General features: G+C 18.2%; 1 protein-coding gene across 7 annotated transcripts in view; it reads left to right on the top strand.

Moving 5' to 3' along the window:
- The first annotated feature begins 4,549 nt into the window (after positions 1-4,549).
- The window catches only part of LOC108003789 (RNA-binding protein 1-like), a 37,383-nt gene continuing 21,843 nt past the window's right edge, over positions 4,550-20,089 (top strand). Inside the window, exons 1-6 of one of the 7 annotated variants that reach the window (XM_062079986.1) lie at positions 4,576-4,756; positions 5,022-5,061; positions 5,136-5,350; positions 5,505-5,597; positions 6,125-6,172; positions 6,299-6,346. In XM_062079986.1, the coding sequence (XP_061935970.1) occupies positions 5,142-5,350; positions 5,505-5,597; positions 6,125-6,172; positions 6,299-6,346 (398 nt within the window). In that variant the 5' untranslated portion in view covers positions 4,576-4,756; positions 5,022-5,061; positions 5,136-5,141. Of the gene's footprint in view, positions 4,806-5,021; positions 5,062-5,135; positions 5,351-5,504; positions 5,598-6,124; positions 6,173-6,298; positions 6,347-20,089 lie in introns of all 7 variants that reach the window. The other 6 variants (XM_017066297.3, XM_062079984.1, XM_062079985.1 and 3 more) reach the window with 6 other exon arrangements.

The following is a 20,089-nucleotide window of genomic DNA, read 5'->3' as shown; positions in this document are numbered from 1 at the left end:
ATTATTATGGGATATTTTAATCCCTGTAATATACAATTATAAATATAGATAATACATGAAATCATTTTGTAGAAAATCATTGAAGAATATGGCTTATATATGTTAATCAAATATATCATTTCTAGATTTATGATAAAATGGTGAAGACTAAAGAATATCAATTTAATGATTAGTATTCAAAGATTAGTAGAAGATATATTATACAAACAAATCTCATCAAATTATAATTAAAAAATCCATAGATTAATAGAAATAAAAAAATCAATATCACAAAAAAATTTAATAAAAATTAAATAGACTAATAAAGTAGACAAAGCTAAAAATATTACAAATAATATATGAAAAAGAAACTAGAAATAAAACTCAACAATATTAGCTATGGAAGAATAAAAAATCTTTAAACAGAAGAAGAGTTAAAGAAATATTTTTGAAATAAATATAAAAAATGAATGAATGGAGAAACAAAAAATAAAGAATTTAACAAAATTAGAAATAAAAAAACCAAGAAAACATATTTGATAGAACAAAAAATATAGATAATGAAAAAAGTGCAAAAAAATAAAAGAGAAAAAAAGAATTATAATAAGATTAATAAAAAGATTAGGAAAATAAATAAGAAGAATCGAAAAAAACGAATAAATAAGAAGAATTGAAAAAAATGAATAAATAAGAATTGAAAAAAACAACAAAACTGATCAAAGAAAAAAGAAGAAAAATATGGATGAAGTTTTCAAAGAATATAATATGGTAAAAAATAGAGCCTTTACAATTTGATTTATATATAATTATATATAATTATATATAATAATCTGAGAAAAAGAGAAATAAATAAAAAGAAAATATAAAAAATTTTAAGCATTCAGAAGAGTGAAGGGATATTAAAAACAGAATAATCAATGATGAATAGAAAGCAATAACATAATAGTAAAATATAAGATAATTTTAGAAAATATAAAGTAAAAATATTGTAATATTTGTAGATATAAAGAACATATGATAATATTAATCAAGAAATTAAAAGATTAATAGAAATTTCAAAATAGCAAAGAAAGAAATTTTAAATTCTATATTTACTATAAGAAAATATTGAAAAAAATTGATTAACAAATAGAAAAATAAAATATATAAGAAATCTTAATTCTCTAAAAAAAAGAAAAAAACTTAATTCTCTAAAAAGAAAATTATTCAATTTTCTAATATCTAATATATTATATGTACATATATATGTATATATTACATATATATACTAGATATTACAATTATCATAGAAAAAATATATTGACATATGTATCATATATACATATCACAACCAACATAATCCATAAATAAATAATAACTTAGTAGAAAATTTGAAAGAAATAGATTTAAAAATATCAGCGAAAAACAAAAATAATTTTACAAAGAAAAAATGCAAAATAAAAGCAGAATTGTATAAAAAAATAAAAATTAAGAAATTAAAAATTGAAAAGATTGTATCTACAGCAAAATTTCTAGAAACATTATACATTAAATAAGAAAAATAATATAAGTAATTTTTTTATTATTAAAGGCAAAAAGAGAAATCTAACTAATCTAAAAGAGAATAATAAGAAAGAAAAATCCAAGAAAAAGACAATAAAAAATTGAAAGATTTTTAAAAGGATTCAATAATAAAGATTCAAAATAGACCAAAAAACAAAAGAGAAAAAAAAAATTTCTCAGAAAAAGAAAAAAGAAGAAAGAAGGAAAGAATAAAAAAAATCAAGATTATTTGAAAAACGATATATAATATATAAAAGAAATGGAAAAATTAGCTAAAGAGTATCTACATCTGTCTATGAATAGTTTATTAATATAATGGATTAAACATAAAAATTAAAAAAAAATACTATATATAAATAAGATTAATATTTATATAAAGTTAATTTTTCAAAAAATGAGATATGAAAATTATAAATATAAAACTTGTTACAAAACTTTATAAAATTTATATGTATAGATGTAAGAATAAATAGAAAAAACTATAATATAATAAATAAAAATATAAAGTTATAAAATTTTATAAAATTTAAAAATAGATAATTATCATATTGTTAGATAAATTATCATATTGAGAATGTTATTTTAATATATTTTTGATAGTTTTGATATATAAGTACACAAATATAAGATTGAAATATTAAAAAATGGATATTGGATATTGGAAAAATTATAACGAAAGAATAATATTAAAAAGCACGCATAAAATAAGATGATGAAATGAAGACAAAAGTCTTCTCTGTAATATGTCTGACTTTTAAAATTCTATTAGAAGAAGAATAAAATAAATTAATCGAATGATGAATAATTTGATAATTTATTATTATATGGATACTAAAATTTAATTAAATTAAAACAATTAAAACGAATAGATTAAAACGATTTAGTCAAAAAGATCTATTTTTTTGAATTTTCTGATTGAATAGGTTTCTTTCTATTCACTAATAACTAATTATCTATCTTAAATCTATCCGGATGTTTCTTTATTTATAAAATTATGCTATCACTATAAATTCGATTTTAATAATAATGTAAATTAATTCCATGAAAGCTATCAATAAATTCAATGCTATCAATAAATAAAGGAAAAGTGAAATATGTTTTTGAAATATGTTAAACAGATATAAATGTAAAACACATATTGTTTAAATATTCATGAAAAAAAATTCGAAATGAAACTCGATGCACTTAAAAATATTTAAAATAGTTAATTTAGTTAATCAAGTTAAATTGTTTTTTAAGATTAAGTACGATTCTTGAAAATATTTATATCACATTATGACATATCCTTTCACACAAATTTACATCTTAAAATTACATCTTAAAATTACATGTAAATTTTCATAAAAATTGCCTTCTGATTCATTTTTTTTTTTTTTACGAACTACATCATTCTTATGTAACGATATAATGTTTTATTCTACTCCCATGTGCTTGAGGATGGCAAGAAAAACATTAAGATGTAGGATTCACTAAGCAATCCAAAAATAGAATTTTAAAATTTTAAAAAAATTGGAAAAATAAATTGACAAGTTAATAAAAAATTCTGCAAAAAAAAACAATTAACATTAGTATAAAATCGATTAATAATAAGCAAAATTTTATAAATAATTTTATAAATAAAATTTTTAATCGAATATGAGATCTAAATTTCAAAATAGTCTTTTCTAATAATTATAAAAGTATCTAATAGTAAAAATTTAAGATTTTATTTTTAAATTTTTCTGTCCAAAGCAGAATGGATTAAAGTTTTATAGATAATTCATATTTTCAATTTGTAATTCATTTAATTTTTCATAACATCAGAATATCTGTTTTAAAGAAAACATATTCTTCTTTTATCCGGATTTTGGTCATTTTCTTTTTTTATTTTAATTTTTTTTTGTTTTTTTCATAATTTATTTTTGTTTTTTTTATTTTTTCTTATATTTAAAAAAAATGTCATCAAATTTAGAATGAATAGATTTTAAATAATCAAATAGTTTATATATAATTCTATTTTAAAAAAAATTGAAAATTTGTCAATATTATTTTTTTAATACTATAATTTTTTAATATTAGAACATAATAAAAATATAGAAAAATTATTTTTTATTATTTATTTATATTTATTTATTATTTAATTATATATTTTCGATAATAAAATATGAGCAAAAAAAAAAAATTGTTTCAACATATTAATGAATATCATGTAATTACAAAAATAACATATAAGCAAATTTATAATAAAACAAAAAATGATAATAAATTCAAAAGTTATTAATTAAAAAAAATATGAAACTGAAAATTATCTAAAAAATTATTGCAATTTTTAAAACTATTATTATTATTATTACTTATTAATAATAATATATATTATATAATAATAAATATTAATTATTAATAATAATAATTATGTATTTAAAATTATAGTTTTGTTCGAAAAGTTCGAATAAAAAATTATATAATTATTTAAATAAAAATTATAAAATTATAAAATTATTTAAATAAAAACATTTTATTTTCATAAATTATATTTTCATTTATGAAAATAAATATATATATAATATATAATATATAATTTAATAAGTATATATCGTAATTGATAGATAAATAAATATTTTTGTATATTTCAATATAATATATTTTTCTTTTTTTTAGAAATTTTCTTTTTTTTCAACTTCAATTAAATCTTAAACAATTTTATTTATTGGAGTTTATTATTTATCTCTTCGATTTTCAAAATTGAAATATATTAATTTGGACACTTCCTATGTATTAAATCGATTTACTTAGCTGATTGTAACTCGATTAAATTACTAAACATGTCTGAACTAGCCTTAAAGCTGACATATAAAGAACTCTTATTTGATGCCAACTTTTTAGCTTTACTATATTTACTATTATATTTGTGTATTTGAAAGAACAATTGTGTTTATTACAAAATTTTTTAATCTATTTAATAAATTTTTACATTTAAAAATGTAAGTAAAATATATTTAATTAAAAACATTATATTCATATTTATTCTTAAAAATATCGTAAGCGAATAGGGAAATTTTTTCAAAATTTCTATTGTGTCCAATTAGATTCTTATCTTTCATGATATTCGTACACTTATTCAAATAATAATTAAAACAAAATAATCAATATATACAACAATGTTGCAAATGATATAAAATTTTTTTGATAAAATTAAATATTGATTCAATATTCAAATTGATATAATTAGTTTATTATTGCAGAGATCAACATGGTGGTATGTTAAATTTTCCATTACAAATTGTGATAAATTAGATTGTTTATTCGTAAGTTTATTATATAAGATTAAATTATTTGTAAAACAATATATATATATATTGTAATATTATATTTGTGAGTGAATGAATATTATATTTCACTTTGTGTTATTAATATTATATAGTATTATTTTTATTATTAATCGATATTTTATAAATATATTTAAATTAATTGTGGATATTAATTTTTCATCAGTTATTGAATTTAAAAATAAATCTATGTAGGAAATAATATATTTACATGGAATACTTTCTTTTTTAAAATGTATGTATTTAAAATATGAATTAATTGATTGCAATTTATTTTAATACTAAAGAAGAAATATTTGTTATTTACAGACGAAAATGTCACGTTATCGTGAATGGGATCTTTCATGTAAAGTTTATGTCGGTAATTTAGGAAATAGTGCTAGTAAACATGAAATTGAAAGTGCATTTAGTAAATATGGTCCGCTTAGAAATGTGTGGGTTGCTAGAAATCCACCGGGATTTGCTTTTGTAGAATTTGAAGATCCACGAGATGCAGAAGATGCAGTTAGGGGATTAGATGGAACGTGAGTGTTAAATAATAATAATTATTAATATATATTTATAAAATAATTAAAATAATAATAATATGAATTTTAATAATATAATTATAAAATAATTAATAAAATAATAATAATTAATGATAATATGAATTTTAATAATATAATTGTATTTTTATAGACGCTGTTGTGGAACTAGAGTAAGAGTAGAAATGTCTTCAGGAAGAAGTAGACGTGGAGGTGGTGGACGAAGACCAGGTCCAAGATATTCCAGGTAAGAGATTTTAATGTTAAATCTATATATTATATTTGAACTGCAGATGTTTAAGTATTTTGTCAAGTAGGTATTATAGTGTAATTATCAAATAAGGATGTTAAGAAATAATGCACGAATTTTAATGAATTTTTTTATGCACAAAAAGAATTTGAATTAATATTTTAAAAAATTATTTTATATAAGAATGCAAATAAAATATGTTACATTTATCATAAATAATTTAATCTTTTTGCTCTTTTGGCTATTCTTACATAAATAATAAATTAAAGATTTGATGAATTAAAATAATACTAATTAAAATATATTAAATAATATTAAAACAAAAATTTTTATATAAAATTTATGAAATTAGCCAAAAGGTAATTAATTATATTGCATGAGAAAATGTTAGGATAATTTTGGTTATAGCAGAAATAGCATTTTCAATATTATTCAATTATTTTCCTCATTGTAATTTCTTTGTGAATATGCTTAATGAACAACAGGATTTATATATTATATATATTTTTTTGACAAATTTATAGGTCCAGATCTCGCAGTCCCCGAAGGAGATCATTGGGTCGTTATCCAAGGTAAGATTTTTCTATCTTTGTTAATTTTCAGGTGCGAGTAAGAAAGAAAGAAATCAAAGTGAAACATGGCGACCAGGAACATATTAACAGTTTGAAACATACAATAGTTTTTCTTACTTTTTTTAGGTCCTGTTCAAGAAGTCCACGCAGATCACCAATATGCCGGTATTCCAGGTATTTCCTTTTTATTTTATGATTTTATGGAATTTTCAGAACTTTACCAAGAACTGCCAATCTACAAATTATAAGTAGGTATTAAATATTGTAATTTTATATCACACAATCACAATATATAAAAAATTTATAAAATAATTTTCGTAGAAATATATTAAATATTTATAAATATATTATATATTTTTGTTTTTAATATATTAAAAAACTAAGATAATTATCAATAGTATTATTGCAAAACGGATCAAACTTTAATTATTACATATTTTCAGAATATATGTAAAATATTATATTTATAATAATATTATATAAAAATAAAATCAAATAAATATAATAATTATCATTTACTCAATAATGGTTTGATAAATACAAAATATGAGTTATTATTTTCAGCTTCAACATTTAAAAATTGAATAATGTTGATTTTCTCTTGACTACTATATTTGAAAAATAAAAACGTCAATTCAAAGTTTTATAAATGAAAAATAATTTATATTTATGGTAATTTGTAGTATCATAAATTAAAGAAAACGGAACAATAAATATAAGAATAAATATAAGAGAAAAAAATAAATTTAAAATAATAAAGAAACAATAGAAAAGAGAAAAGCAAAATTTGAAATTGATAATTAATTATTAATTAAAAAATTTGTTTCATGCATAAAAATCGGTTTTAATGAAAAATACAAATAAATGTAATAATTTTTTGATGTTTTCAGTTTATAATTTATTTATAATGCTTACTATATAATTAAATTAATTTTGTATTGGAACTTGATCATTATTGATTATTTAGTATTTTAAAATTAAACTTTGATAATAATAAAAAACATAAGATAAAAAATTATTTAATAAATAATTGTATTTGAATTAAAAATTTTTTTAACTTTATTTAAATACTGAACAAAATATATTGAATTTATATTTAATTTAATTAGTATTTCATTATATAAAAAATTTAAAATTATGTCTTATAATTAAGTATTAAAATTATTAATTTACATATAGTTTAAATTATGTTTGGACAACTTTTTTCTCATCATTGCTTTAATTTTTACTAAATAATATATCCACGATTGATAATCTATATTCTCTTTTCATATTTTCCATATAAATATATAATATATATAATAAATATACAATAAATATATATAAAGATTCTCTAGTTTCCCCACAGGAATATGATAAAAATATTCGCAAGAAAGTAGATAAGTCGCGTGCAATTCGCAAGCTGCCAGTTGCTTAGATTTAGTTTACTTAGAATTAGTTTAATTGAATTATGAGATATATTTTATATAAAATAATGATAATGAATTTGTCAAAAAATTACTTTTTCATAAACTTTTTTTAATTATTATGATATAAGCGACTATTTTATTGATATTAATTATGATAATTATAATTTAATGCAATTATATTATTTGTTTGATTTTGAAGCAAAATCTAAAAATACAAAATAGTTATGATATCGATTTCAATCCTTGAAACAGTTATTATAGAAATCAAAATGATATACTTTTTATGAATATATTTTGATTCATATTGATTTTTCAAAACTGTTTTATGATTATTATAATTTTCTATCGAGTTCGATTCTATATGATGTATAAGATATTTATAAAAATGTGGGATATCTTTGGATTCTAAACATTAAAACGATGAAAAAAAGTTAATATACACATACATCTGATATAGTACCATTTAATTAACGATATAAGCATTTTAAGTTTGTATTAGATAAAATAAAACGGCGAAAAAACGAAAAGCTTATGCATATTGCAATGTCGCTTGCATAGCGAGCACTCAATAAAAATAAACACACTGATATTTTTTTAAATACAAATTTATATTTTTATTAAAAAAAAATTTAATTATGCAAATTGAAATCTATTTAACTAGTTATTTAATAGAAACTTATCTTGCATAAATTATAATAAATTCTACAATATTCGGATGATTATACAAATATTTTATTTAAAATAGATGAATCGATAAATGTATTTTATTCAATTTGCTGTATTTGCCGAAATCCATAGAAATAAATACTTCTATTAGATTTTGGATTAGAAACGTTTAATATATTTTTATAATTATACACACAATTGTTTTTTTAATTATTTTCACATGTACAAGAAAATCTGATGATATCAATAATTGAATTAATTTAAATTCTAGAGTATTAAATGAATCAATTAAATCACTAATAAATTATTATCTTTATTTCACTTGCATTCAATATTTTTTATTTTTATGCAGAGAGAAATAATTATTGATCTGGATATCACATCAATAATATGAATCAATATTACACATTAATATTACATATCCATAAAAAATACATATTACAATTGCTTTTAAATATGCTCAAAATGAATATTACAAATTCACTAATATTTTTTTTACACTTTTATTTTTGATATACGCTATACAAACGTTACGAATGAATTGAAACAAAATATACGCAATATAATAATATAAGTAATATAATATACACAATATAAGTAATGGAAAAGATTGTTAAATTTTCGTACTCTTGTATTTACACATAAATATAAGATTCAATTTCGGATATTATTATCTCATTTTTTCTTTCTATCAAATCTTTTTTTCTAATGTCTATGATCAACATTCAATAGTAATAAGCTATTTCAATAACACATTGTGTGCCACGAAATCAAATTTGATGAAATAATATATATTTATTTAAAATATTATTTTAATTAATTTATTTAAAATATTTATTTAAAATAAAATTCAAATAATTTTCATATAAAATTAAGTTGATAATAAATAATAGTCAAAATAATTTTATTATTATTACTACTATATATAACATCAAAAAGAAAAGTGCAATGCTTATATGATTTTTAATAAATATAAAACACGTATTAATATGATATAAAATATAGATATTGAATTTTGATTATTATTTTTTTCTGTTTAATAATCTCATAACGAAATAAAAAAACATTTAATTCAAATGAAATAGAGATAAGATAATAGAAATTTTTTAATTAATGCATTAATTTATGAAATTCAAATTGATTCAAATATCATTAATGATTTTCTTATATATGTGAAGATAAGTAACTTTATCTATAAAAAAACATATTCAACCTTTCTAATCTAAAATTTTGTGAAAAAAATCTTGTGTTTTGATTTGTTTCTATGAATTTCGATAAGTAGGGAGAGTGTTATATATATAACAATTCAACTATTTAAATAAAATGTATCATAAAATTTAGCTAAGATTTAAATAAAGTGATATATGTATTAATATTCTGGAATTTACTAAAACTTATTTGAAATTGATTTTTGTTAAATAAAAAATTATATAATATATACATGTATATAATATATACATCATTACATTGAAATTAAATTACATTTAAAATAATTATTTATATATAAAAGAATATCAATGCATTTATTTTTATAAAGGAATAAATGATATTGTAATATAATATTGTTATTCAATTGTTCTTTCTTTTTCGCCGTTTCACTCTAATATAAATTTAAAATGCTTATAATTTGTTAATTAAGAATCGAACATATATGTGAATTTTTTTTTATCATTTTGATATCTAAAATCTCTTATCTAAATACATTTTTATAAATATATATGTACTGTTGGAAAAAAGTTTCTTGAAAGGAATGTACATCTGATTCATTAATATGAAAGGAAATGTTTATTTTTATACGCATTTTTATTTCTAGTATATTTATCACATATTATTTCAATTGTGATACAGAGAGGATAAAATTTACGAATCCAAAACGATCTGTAATTCTCAATACATTAGCATAGGCATAGGATCCAAAATATTTTACCGTATCAATATAATATACAATTATAATATAATATAAATTTATATAAAATAAAATATAATATAATTTTTTTTATTTTTCATAATATATATATATGTAATATATGTAGATTAATTATGATTTATAATAATAGTTTAATTTATAAATATAATTTTATTTAAGTATTTAAGATAATTAATTTAATAATTGTATACGAATAAGCTATAAATATATTAATTATATATTAAAATAATTAATAGTTTCGAAAATATTTCAATTTCTAGTTTTAGATGATTATTCTAACTTTATAAATAAAAATAATTTTTAATTTTTAATTAATATTCAAATTATGGTTCTTCTACTACAACGTAATGTGTGATGTCAGGATTGTCAATAAAGCATTTAAAATGAAAATAAGCGATTTTAGGGAAGGATTCTTTTTAGCAGTGTTTTCTTTTTAGCAGTATATTGTAGTTTATAGTATAATTATAGTATATATCTGTAATATAATATATATGTAATATAATACATATCTGTAATATGATATATTTACACACACACACACACACACACACACACACACACACACACGCGCGCGCGCGCGCGCGCGCGCGCGCATCTTAAAAATAAGGGAATAATTGGTGATTTCTGAGATAATTTCAAGCAACTTTTTTTTTTCATTATATTAATTTTGTTTAAATAAGTGAAATTTAATAAAGTCGCAACTTTAGCCACGCCTATAAAATACATTATAAAAAAAATGATTATTAGTCGAACTCAAACAATCAAATATTTTTCAAAGAAAATATATTAAATAAATTATATTGAATTATATCTTATTTATGAAAAATGATGAGTAATAATAAATTAATTAATTATTATTCGAATAGGATGATTCAATTTAAATTGAATTTAAATTGCTATTAAAAATCAGTAAAATACATTATAAAAAAACGATTATAAAACTTACTATAAAAATCTTTAAATAAAATTAATCAAATAGATAAATTAGTTGCTTACTGAAAATTCAACTCGATCTTTGAAATGCGTCATTGTGTTATCTCTTTTTAGGTATTTTTTCTAAAAAAATACTGATAATATTCTGATTATCTTTCCTTAAATATTAAACTAATTTTTGACATTATGCATAACATTATATAACATTAAACTGGTTATATATAAAATATTGAAAAATTACATACACGAAAATAACGTATCATCAAATCAAACTATTTACCATTATTACCATTTACAATTAAATTTCTATTCTTCCCGATCACCAATATTGATCATTTATTAAGACAATTGAATTTATTCTTTTTAATTTTTTTTCGCATTATTATGTTTTAATATTAAATATTTGTGTTTAAATCTTTATATTTGTGACTGCGATCTGGGTAGGTAATGAAATATTAATGTATGCATGAATGGATTGAAGTCTGTAACCGAATTTAGATAATTGAAAAGATGAAATATGTTTTTCCATCTTAATGAATACTGAATTGTATTAATAAATGCAATATGCATAATTATGAGATCACTATCTATTATAATAATACAAATCATGGTGTTATTATGACAAAATATATAATTGTGTCTGTCCAATTATATTAAAATAAAATGAAATTTTAACAAAGTGCAAAAAATTAATATCCACAAAAAATTCCTCCATATGAAATATATTGTAACCAAAGATATTGCAAATCAGCTTCTTGAAAATAACTTCCAAGCCTAAGAAGAATTTCGAACTAGGTTTAAGATGAGTATATAAAAATATATAGTATTCAGATTTTAATTTGCGCGAATTTGCCATAAATTTCAAAGAAATGAAGAATAGAATAATTTTGATTTGAGATTGCTTTAAGAGCTATAATTCCTAGATTCAGGATCATATTGCATTTCAGTCAAATTGAATATTTAAAAAAAAATGTTTAATTCTAAATGTTTTCATGTTAATGTCTTCGCATTATTTTCATATTAGATTCTTTATTTTAAATTTAATAAGGATTAATATCTAACAATAATAGGGAAATATTTTCAAAAAAACGCTCCTTGAATAGACAAGTCATAAATTTTACAGTTATTTACTTTTACATTTTAATTTGTTGAATTTTAACTTTAAACAATTTTATTAAAAAATATTAAAATGATCTTAATTTTTTATTTCATAAAATATTTTTTAATTTAATTTTTTTTTATGAAATTCTAATTAACTTATTTAATTTATAATTATTATTTATAATTTTTAATTAATAATATAAATTTTATTTAGTACATATTTTAATTATACTAAATTATTTTTTTATATCTCTAACGAATAATTGATTAATAATAAATTCAAAATAATAAAATAAATTCAATATGAAAACGAATACAATACAATACGAATACAAATTGAATAAAAAATGGAATATGAATTAAATATATTTAATTTTTATTTAATTTTTTTTAAGTGTATGATGAAATCATCTTATCAAATAAATAATATAATAATATAATTCAGTTTTTAATTATAAAATAAATTTATTCAAATATTGATTTATAGTTTAAGTAAAAATTTAGAACATAAGTAAAATTGATTTACTAATTTTGAAAAATTTTTAAAAAATATTTTTATTATCTATGTACTATATTAATGGAATTTAATATAAATGTAATTTAATATCATGCAAATAATAAATTATAAATATTTTTTTTAATCATTTGCATGTTTCAATAATACCGTATTGTAAATCTTTGAGTTTTCAATTTGACCATTTAGTAAGCAATCGAATAAATCAATAGACATATATTCCAAATTATGGAAATTGAAAGATTTAATATTGTCATTGAAACAATGACAAAAAATTTATTAGTTAAATTATATTAAATTTCCTGTAAATATTGATTGATAGAAAATATTAAGCAATAAAATAAGTAGTAAAATTATTTAATAATATACTATTATAATCGAAATTAAAACTTTTTTTTAATATAATTTTAGACTTATATTCATGATTTAGCTATTCGAGGAAGATTTCTTTGTACAGAAATCTTTTTTTATTATTACGTTTTTTTCTTAAGCATAAAACAAAGGAAAAATGTTACAAAAGAATAATGCTAGTAGTATTTTGATAGTAGTATTTAGATTATATTTGAAATTAAGTATTTTTTTAAGATTTTATTAAATATTATTCAATATTATTTTTACTTTTTTTCATAAAATGTAATGACCCTTATTCAGGAATGATATTCTCCAGTTACGACATCATTATCTATTTTTAACGAGATTTATGTTAAACATGGATTCATAATATTTTAATTTTATACATCACTCTTAACTTAAGTCTCTTTAACTCAACTTAATTTTTGAGAAACTTATTTTAGGTTTTTATTTTAGAAATATAGAAACTGAAAAATGGAAACTGATTCGTGGTATCATATATTGGTTACAACGTCTCATAAATATCCTAAATTCATATAGAGAAATACTTATTTCCATGGATATTAATAATCAGCTTTGGTATGCATCTAGAATTTATGAAAATTTCGTTATGCTTTGATTATCAGATACGATCACATATTATGAGTTATATAAGCAACAGCAGTTTCCTATAATTATATGTATCACGCTCATTATACATAATATATATATTATTCATTATCAAAATAAAATAATATTTTTTCATCTTTTCATTTATCTAATTTCGATCATAGATTTTAGTCATTCACACATTCATTAATATTCGAATACAAAAATTTAAACACATATTTAAAATGTACAATACGAAAAATTACAAAAAATTAAATTTAATTGTCTTCAAAGATTATAAGTGATTAACTGATGGTCAAATGTTGGTGACGTGCAGATCTGAATAATAAATACCATTGTTCTTATAATATATTGTTATAATATAATATATTTACATGTATGATTTTTTAACATTGTGATATTTTATTTATATATTCAGTTTAGTGTTATTTATTGGTTTAATGTTAAAGAAAAATATTAAAATATTGTTAGTGTGCAGAAAAGATCTAGAAAAAAATAACACAATGATACATTTTAAAACTTGAGTTTAATTTTCAATGAGTGATTTTATTAAGTTATTTAATTTTATCTTTATTCCTTACTTGCTAGATTATTTTATTTTTTTATTTAATATAAACATTTATTTTTTTATTCGAAATATATATTTATTATTTGTTTCTTATAATATAGATAAATTTTATAATTATTTTTTTATATTATCATTATTGATTTTGAATAAATTTGTCTGCGAATAGCTATTAATTATATATTATTATATATTAATTAGTTTCATAAATAATTAATAATTATGTTATAATTATATTATTCCATATAATTTTTTTCAATAAAGAAATATTTGTTATATTCAATATATTTTTTCTCAACACTTTTTTTGTTATATGTCCTTTTATATTTGCAATTTGTCAAAAAACAAGATAATAAATATACATATAGTTCATTTCAATTGTTCATTTCAATGTATTTTCACTTATAAATCCATTGTTATCAATACCAATTTTTAGAAATTGGATTTTCATGAATTTCAACTTGAATTTGTCGAAGAAATTTGGTATCAATTGTTAATTATTTTGATGTATATTCCTTTGTCTCATACTTATTTTCTTTCTTTAATTCATTTATTGATTCATTTATTCATTTATTCGTAGTTTTTTGAATTAATACATTGAATTCGTAAAAATTACTTCGTGATATGTATGATTAATTTTGTTAGTAATCATGTAGTTTTTCGTTAAATTTATAATTAGCATTTATTTAATTTTTATTGTTTTATATATATTTCAAGATCTAATGTATTTTCTTTTTAATCTTTTAAGAATTGATTATTCTTCAAGACTATTCAAAATAAAACTAAATATAAACTCATATGATTTTTTAATCTCTCATTGTAGTTTTTTGGAATGACGAACTCTTTCTTTTAAATCTTTCATCGAGATGATATCATTATCTCGAGCATATCAGAATATGTTATTTATCTAAAATAAATTAATTACATGCGTTCTATTTTCTTAATATTTGACTTTTATGTTATATAGTATATAGTAACTGAATGCTAGATATAGATTCAGATATGCCATATTATGAATAATTATTTTGTATAGGATATATATATTTTATATATATTATTTTATATAATTTAGAGTATTTATTTGATAATCAATAAATAAAATATTTTTATTGATTGAATTTTTTTTTATGTAATATTTCCAATTTAGTTTGTTTAAATATAGGTTTAAGTATTTGATATGTTTATGGAATAGATATATTTTTTATTATACATGCATTATATATAACATATACAATATATTACATATATTATATTGAAAATATAATATATTCTTCCTTCTAAATATGAATGTTTTAAATATGATTGCATTTTGATGTTAACTTAAATTTTTTACTATTCATCCAATTTTCTAGTACTGATTTGTAGATTTTCTATTGTTTTTTTGAGATTGTGATTTATTAAGAATATTGTTGTCATCCGCAAAAATATATAATGAACTATTCCTTATAATTGATATATCTATGTGAATAGAAAATAGAAATTATTTATTTATCATTTGCAATAATGTAGTTTCTGATAAAGTTTCTGTATATAAATTTCTGTTTCTGATAAAATTCGGAATTAACATTTCTTATACTTATATAACATGGTTTAATTATGTAATTATGATGTTGTAAAGATTAACTAGAAGGGCTTGTGTTAATATAAATTATATAATAATGTGTTTATTGAAGAGACTTTAGTGCCAGTTCGAACATTTTTTCAATATTTAAAAAAATTACTGTGCAATATCGTTTTTGCTCTAGAACTGTTAATGTTTTAGTTCATCAATCTTATTTAATTATATTATGTCTTTTTCGAAAGTTAAATTGATAATCTGGAATTAAAGATTTTTTTCTTATAATAATTATTTAAAAAATTATTTAAAAAGTCTCTATGTATAATCTTTTTGAGAATTTTGATGAAGAAGGAGGAAAAAGATTAATCTACGTTGTGATAGATTTTTTCAGATTTATGTAGAAGAATTTTGCACATTTTCATGTGATAATCTAAAATAATATTTTACGAGATTGTGATGAATCTAATAAAGTAAAAATTATTTTGGATAATGATTCTTTCATTTTTCTAATTTATGAAATCATAAGAACTTATTTGGTTAATTTTTTTATTAAATTTTGGGCTTCATTTGATATAATTTTAAAATTGCGAATTATACAATTTGTATAGTATTGTTTTTAAGAATCGCAAGTTCAGATACACGTTACGATACTTATTCGGGAAAATAATATAAAGAAATAAAATAATATATAGAATAAATATTCTAAAAATTGTTTTTCATTCATTTATTAAGTTGTACATTGAAGACGAGAAATAAATAAGAATAACTGAATTTTTTTTTGTTATCGGTTTGAGTCCAAGATGAAATGTTAAACATTTAATCTAGGATGGTCATATAGAATTCTAGGATTTGGTGAAGATAATTTTATGATATTCAATTGCGGGAAAAATATGATATTTAAACGGACAATATTATAATAAATATTGACGGCTTTCTATCAATAAATATTGATTCTAAATATATTGCAAATCCTTCAATTTGTTTTTCTATAAATTTGATTCATATATCTTTTTTAATTTTCTTATTATCAACACATATAATTTAAATCTGTTTGTTCGGTATTTGACATTATTATTACGGTTCGATTAGTCTATGATTGGTTAATGTTTTTAATTAATAATTCGCTAACAAAACTGCAATGAAAGTCTCTGAAAAATAAAATTATTTGAAATTATCTGAAGAATCACCTCTTTTTTTTAGAATACTAATACATGCATACATTTTTATATTAGTTTTATTTAAATTTTTATAAATTGTTCTTATATTGATTTTTATTAATTTTATGAAATATATATTTAATATATATACAAATTTTTAGTGAAATTGAACAAAAAGGGGATTTAATTTAATAATTAAATATTAATAATTAATATTCATTGCTATTAATAATTTTTAGAAATGATATTTTTCTCCATTCTTAAAAAATAATTATTTATATATTATATAATATATATTAATATATTATTATATATAAATAATTATATAATAATTATATAATAATTAAAATATATAATAATTGTATATAATTTAATAAATAATGTAATAAACTGCCAACATTTTTGCATATGACCTTTTGTATTTGTTTTGACTTTTAAAAATGTCACACAAGTTTATTAACATCTTATATAATAAAAAAATTTGAAAAAAGAATAAGAGATAAATTATAATAATAATAAAAACTTGTAATTAATATTGATTAACATTTAAGTTTAGATTGTCTATTTTAATTATTATTACAAATAATATATATGCATAAATTTTCATTATTCATTTTATTCTACAAAAAAATTTTTTAAATTTTTTTCTATAAAGATATACATATTCTTTGATATTATATTATATTATACAATATATTACATGATATTGATATCATATAATATATAATATTGATATCATATCATATAATATAGTTTCAGAATAATTTATTAAAAATTAAAATAATATGAATATAATTTTCATTATCCGATCGCTGATCGATATATGAGACTTTATAATTTTTCGTAAATAAATCTCAGAAAACATTTTTCCATATCAAATTTCATGTTTATTTAAATGTCTAGAATCAACTCTTTATAATTTATAAAAATTAAAAACTATAAAAAATATATATAAAAAAATTAAAAATTATAATATATTAATATATATTATTATATATAAATTATTATATAATTTAAAATTATTTTATAGTTTCGTTTGTCTAAGAAGGTCTTTTAATGAAAAATTACATTGTAATTTGAAATCTATGACTTCAGAATACACCATTTTTTGTTTTAAATACACAATTTTTTTATGATGGGATATAAATATAATGTCATTGTAAATATATCGAATATTGTTACAAAAAAGAAAATTTTTTAGTGTTCCTTTATTATACAAACATTTTTTTATCATATAAAATAATATTAATCTATTATAATACTGAAAAATGATAATAATCACTTGTAAATTATTAGATTACATTTATTTTGCTATTTTAATGAATTTTATGAAAAATACATGAATAAGTCAGTAACATAACAATGAATTAGTTCATGGATATTCTTTTCTTACTTGTATTCAATGTTTTTTATTCTGATGCATATAGTATATCTATATAATAGATGCCAAGTAAATATTTTTTATAAAAAATATGTTTAAAGTGCTAGCTATTTATATCAACTAAAATTGAGTCTCCAAGTGAGAATACGTAGAATTAATCAATGAATCTATATCTTTCATTTCAATACTGGTTGAATAATTGTCGCTTTAATTTGCGATGTATATGAGAATCAAACAAACGGAAAACATAGGAGAGAATAATGCATAGTAATTTGAAACAGTCAAAATATGGAAAAAAATCATAATACAATTATTTATAGATTATTTATCATTTAAAAAAACAGTTTTATATAGATTACAGATTATTTCATTCATAAATTCCAATTTTAATAAACATTTTTATATATTTATTTTAATTAATTAATTAATTTAAGAATAAAATTTACTAATTAAAATATATTTCTTTCTAATATTGTAATTACTTATAATAAAATATAAAAATTATAATTTTGTAATTAATTAATTAAGTAATTAACAATACGAAATCCGCAAGTTACGGTTTCAAATTCGCAAATATATATGATCATAAGAAACAGTTATCTACTCGTTCTATATTAATTGTTATAAAATATTCCAAATAGGCAAGTATCGGCAACAAATATTATGTATTTATACTGTCTTTAATATAATAATAAATATTCTTATGCAAAATTCATTGTAATTTCTTATGATTGGTATTTTTTAAATATTGCTAAATGCTAAAAATAAAAAAGAGATATTTTAAAAAAATATTTTTCGAAAAATTAAAATAAATATGTTCTCATAATTGTTGCATAAGAGACATTTGAAAATTTTTTAACATTATGAAACTTGTTTTAACTAAAATAATATCAATCTTTATAAAATAATATCAATAAAATGAAATAACAGTGCAAAATTCGATAATTTTAGAATACTTGCATAATCTCGTAATTTATGTATTTATTTATATTATTATATTTATATATTATTTTCAAAGTAATCTCAAAAGTTCTGAATTAACTTTAACAATTTATTTTTATACTAATATTTACTTCGAATAATTATGAATGTATTCTTTAAATTTTATTGACTTTTTGAAACTTTTTGAGATAAATTTGAGAAATTGATTTTTTTCATCATTTCGAATTATTATGCCACGTTATGAATGATATAATAAATGAACAGTTTTTTTCATCAAATGAAAATAATAATGAACATAAAAAATACAAAATTTAAATATAAAAAGTGATAGATTGCAATTACATGTTTCAGATTTTTGCAATTTTTATAGATTTTTTAAGAATAATTTTAAAATATGTTGTATAAAAGAGATCAATTTAAATAAATTTTTTCTTAAATATAATTTATGTATAATACAATATTATAAGGAATCTGTTTTTTCTTACTTGTATTCATATTCAAATATCTTCAAAATCAAAAAAAATTATATAGTTAATTGAATATTTGGATCATAATATGTGATTTTTTTCATATTTATTAATTATTAAAGCAGATTTACGAATTTAACAAAATAAATCTAAATAATTGAAAACAATTTATTATTTGCAATTTTATTATTTTTTTTAACTAATTTATGATAATGAAAATTAAATATATAAAGTATATATTTAATTTGTATCAAATTTCATTTGGATTATTATTTATATTTTATTATATTTTTAGAATTATACATTATTAAATATTTTCTATTTCTTTCAATTTAAA

Source organism: Apis cerana, linkage group LG10 (assembly GCF_029169275.1).
Source record: "Apis cerana isolate GH-2021 linkage group LG10, AcerK_1.0, whole genome shotgun sequence".
NCBI lineage: Eukaryota > Metazoa > Arthropoda > Insecta > Hymenoptera > Apidae > Apis > Apis cerana.
The sequence above is the reverse complement of the archived record's forward strand: the minus strand, read 5'-3'. Positions and strand labels throughout refer to the sequence as shown.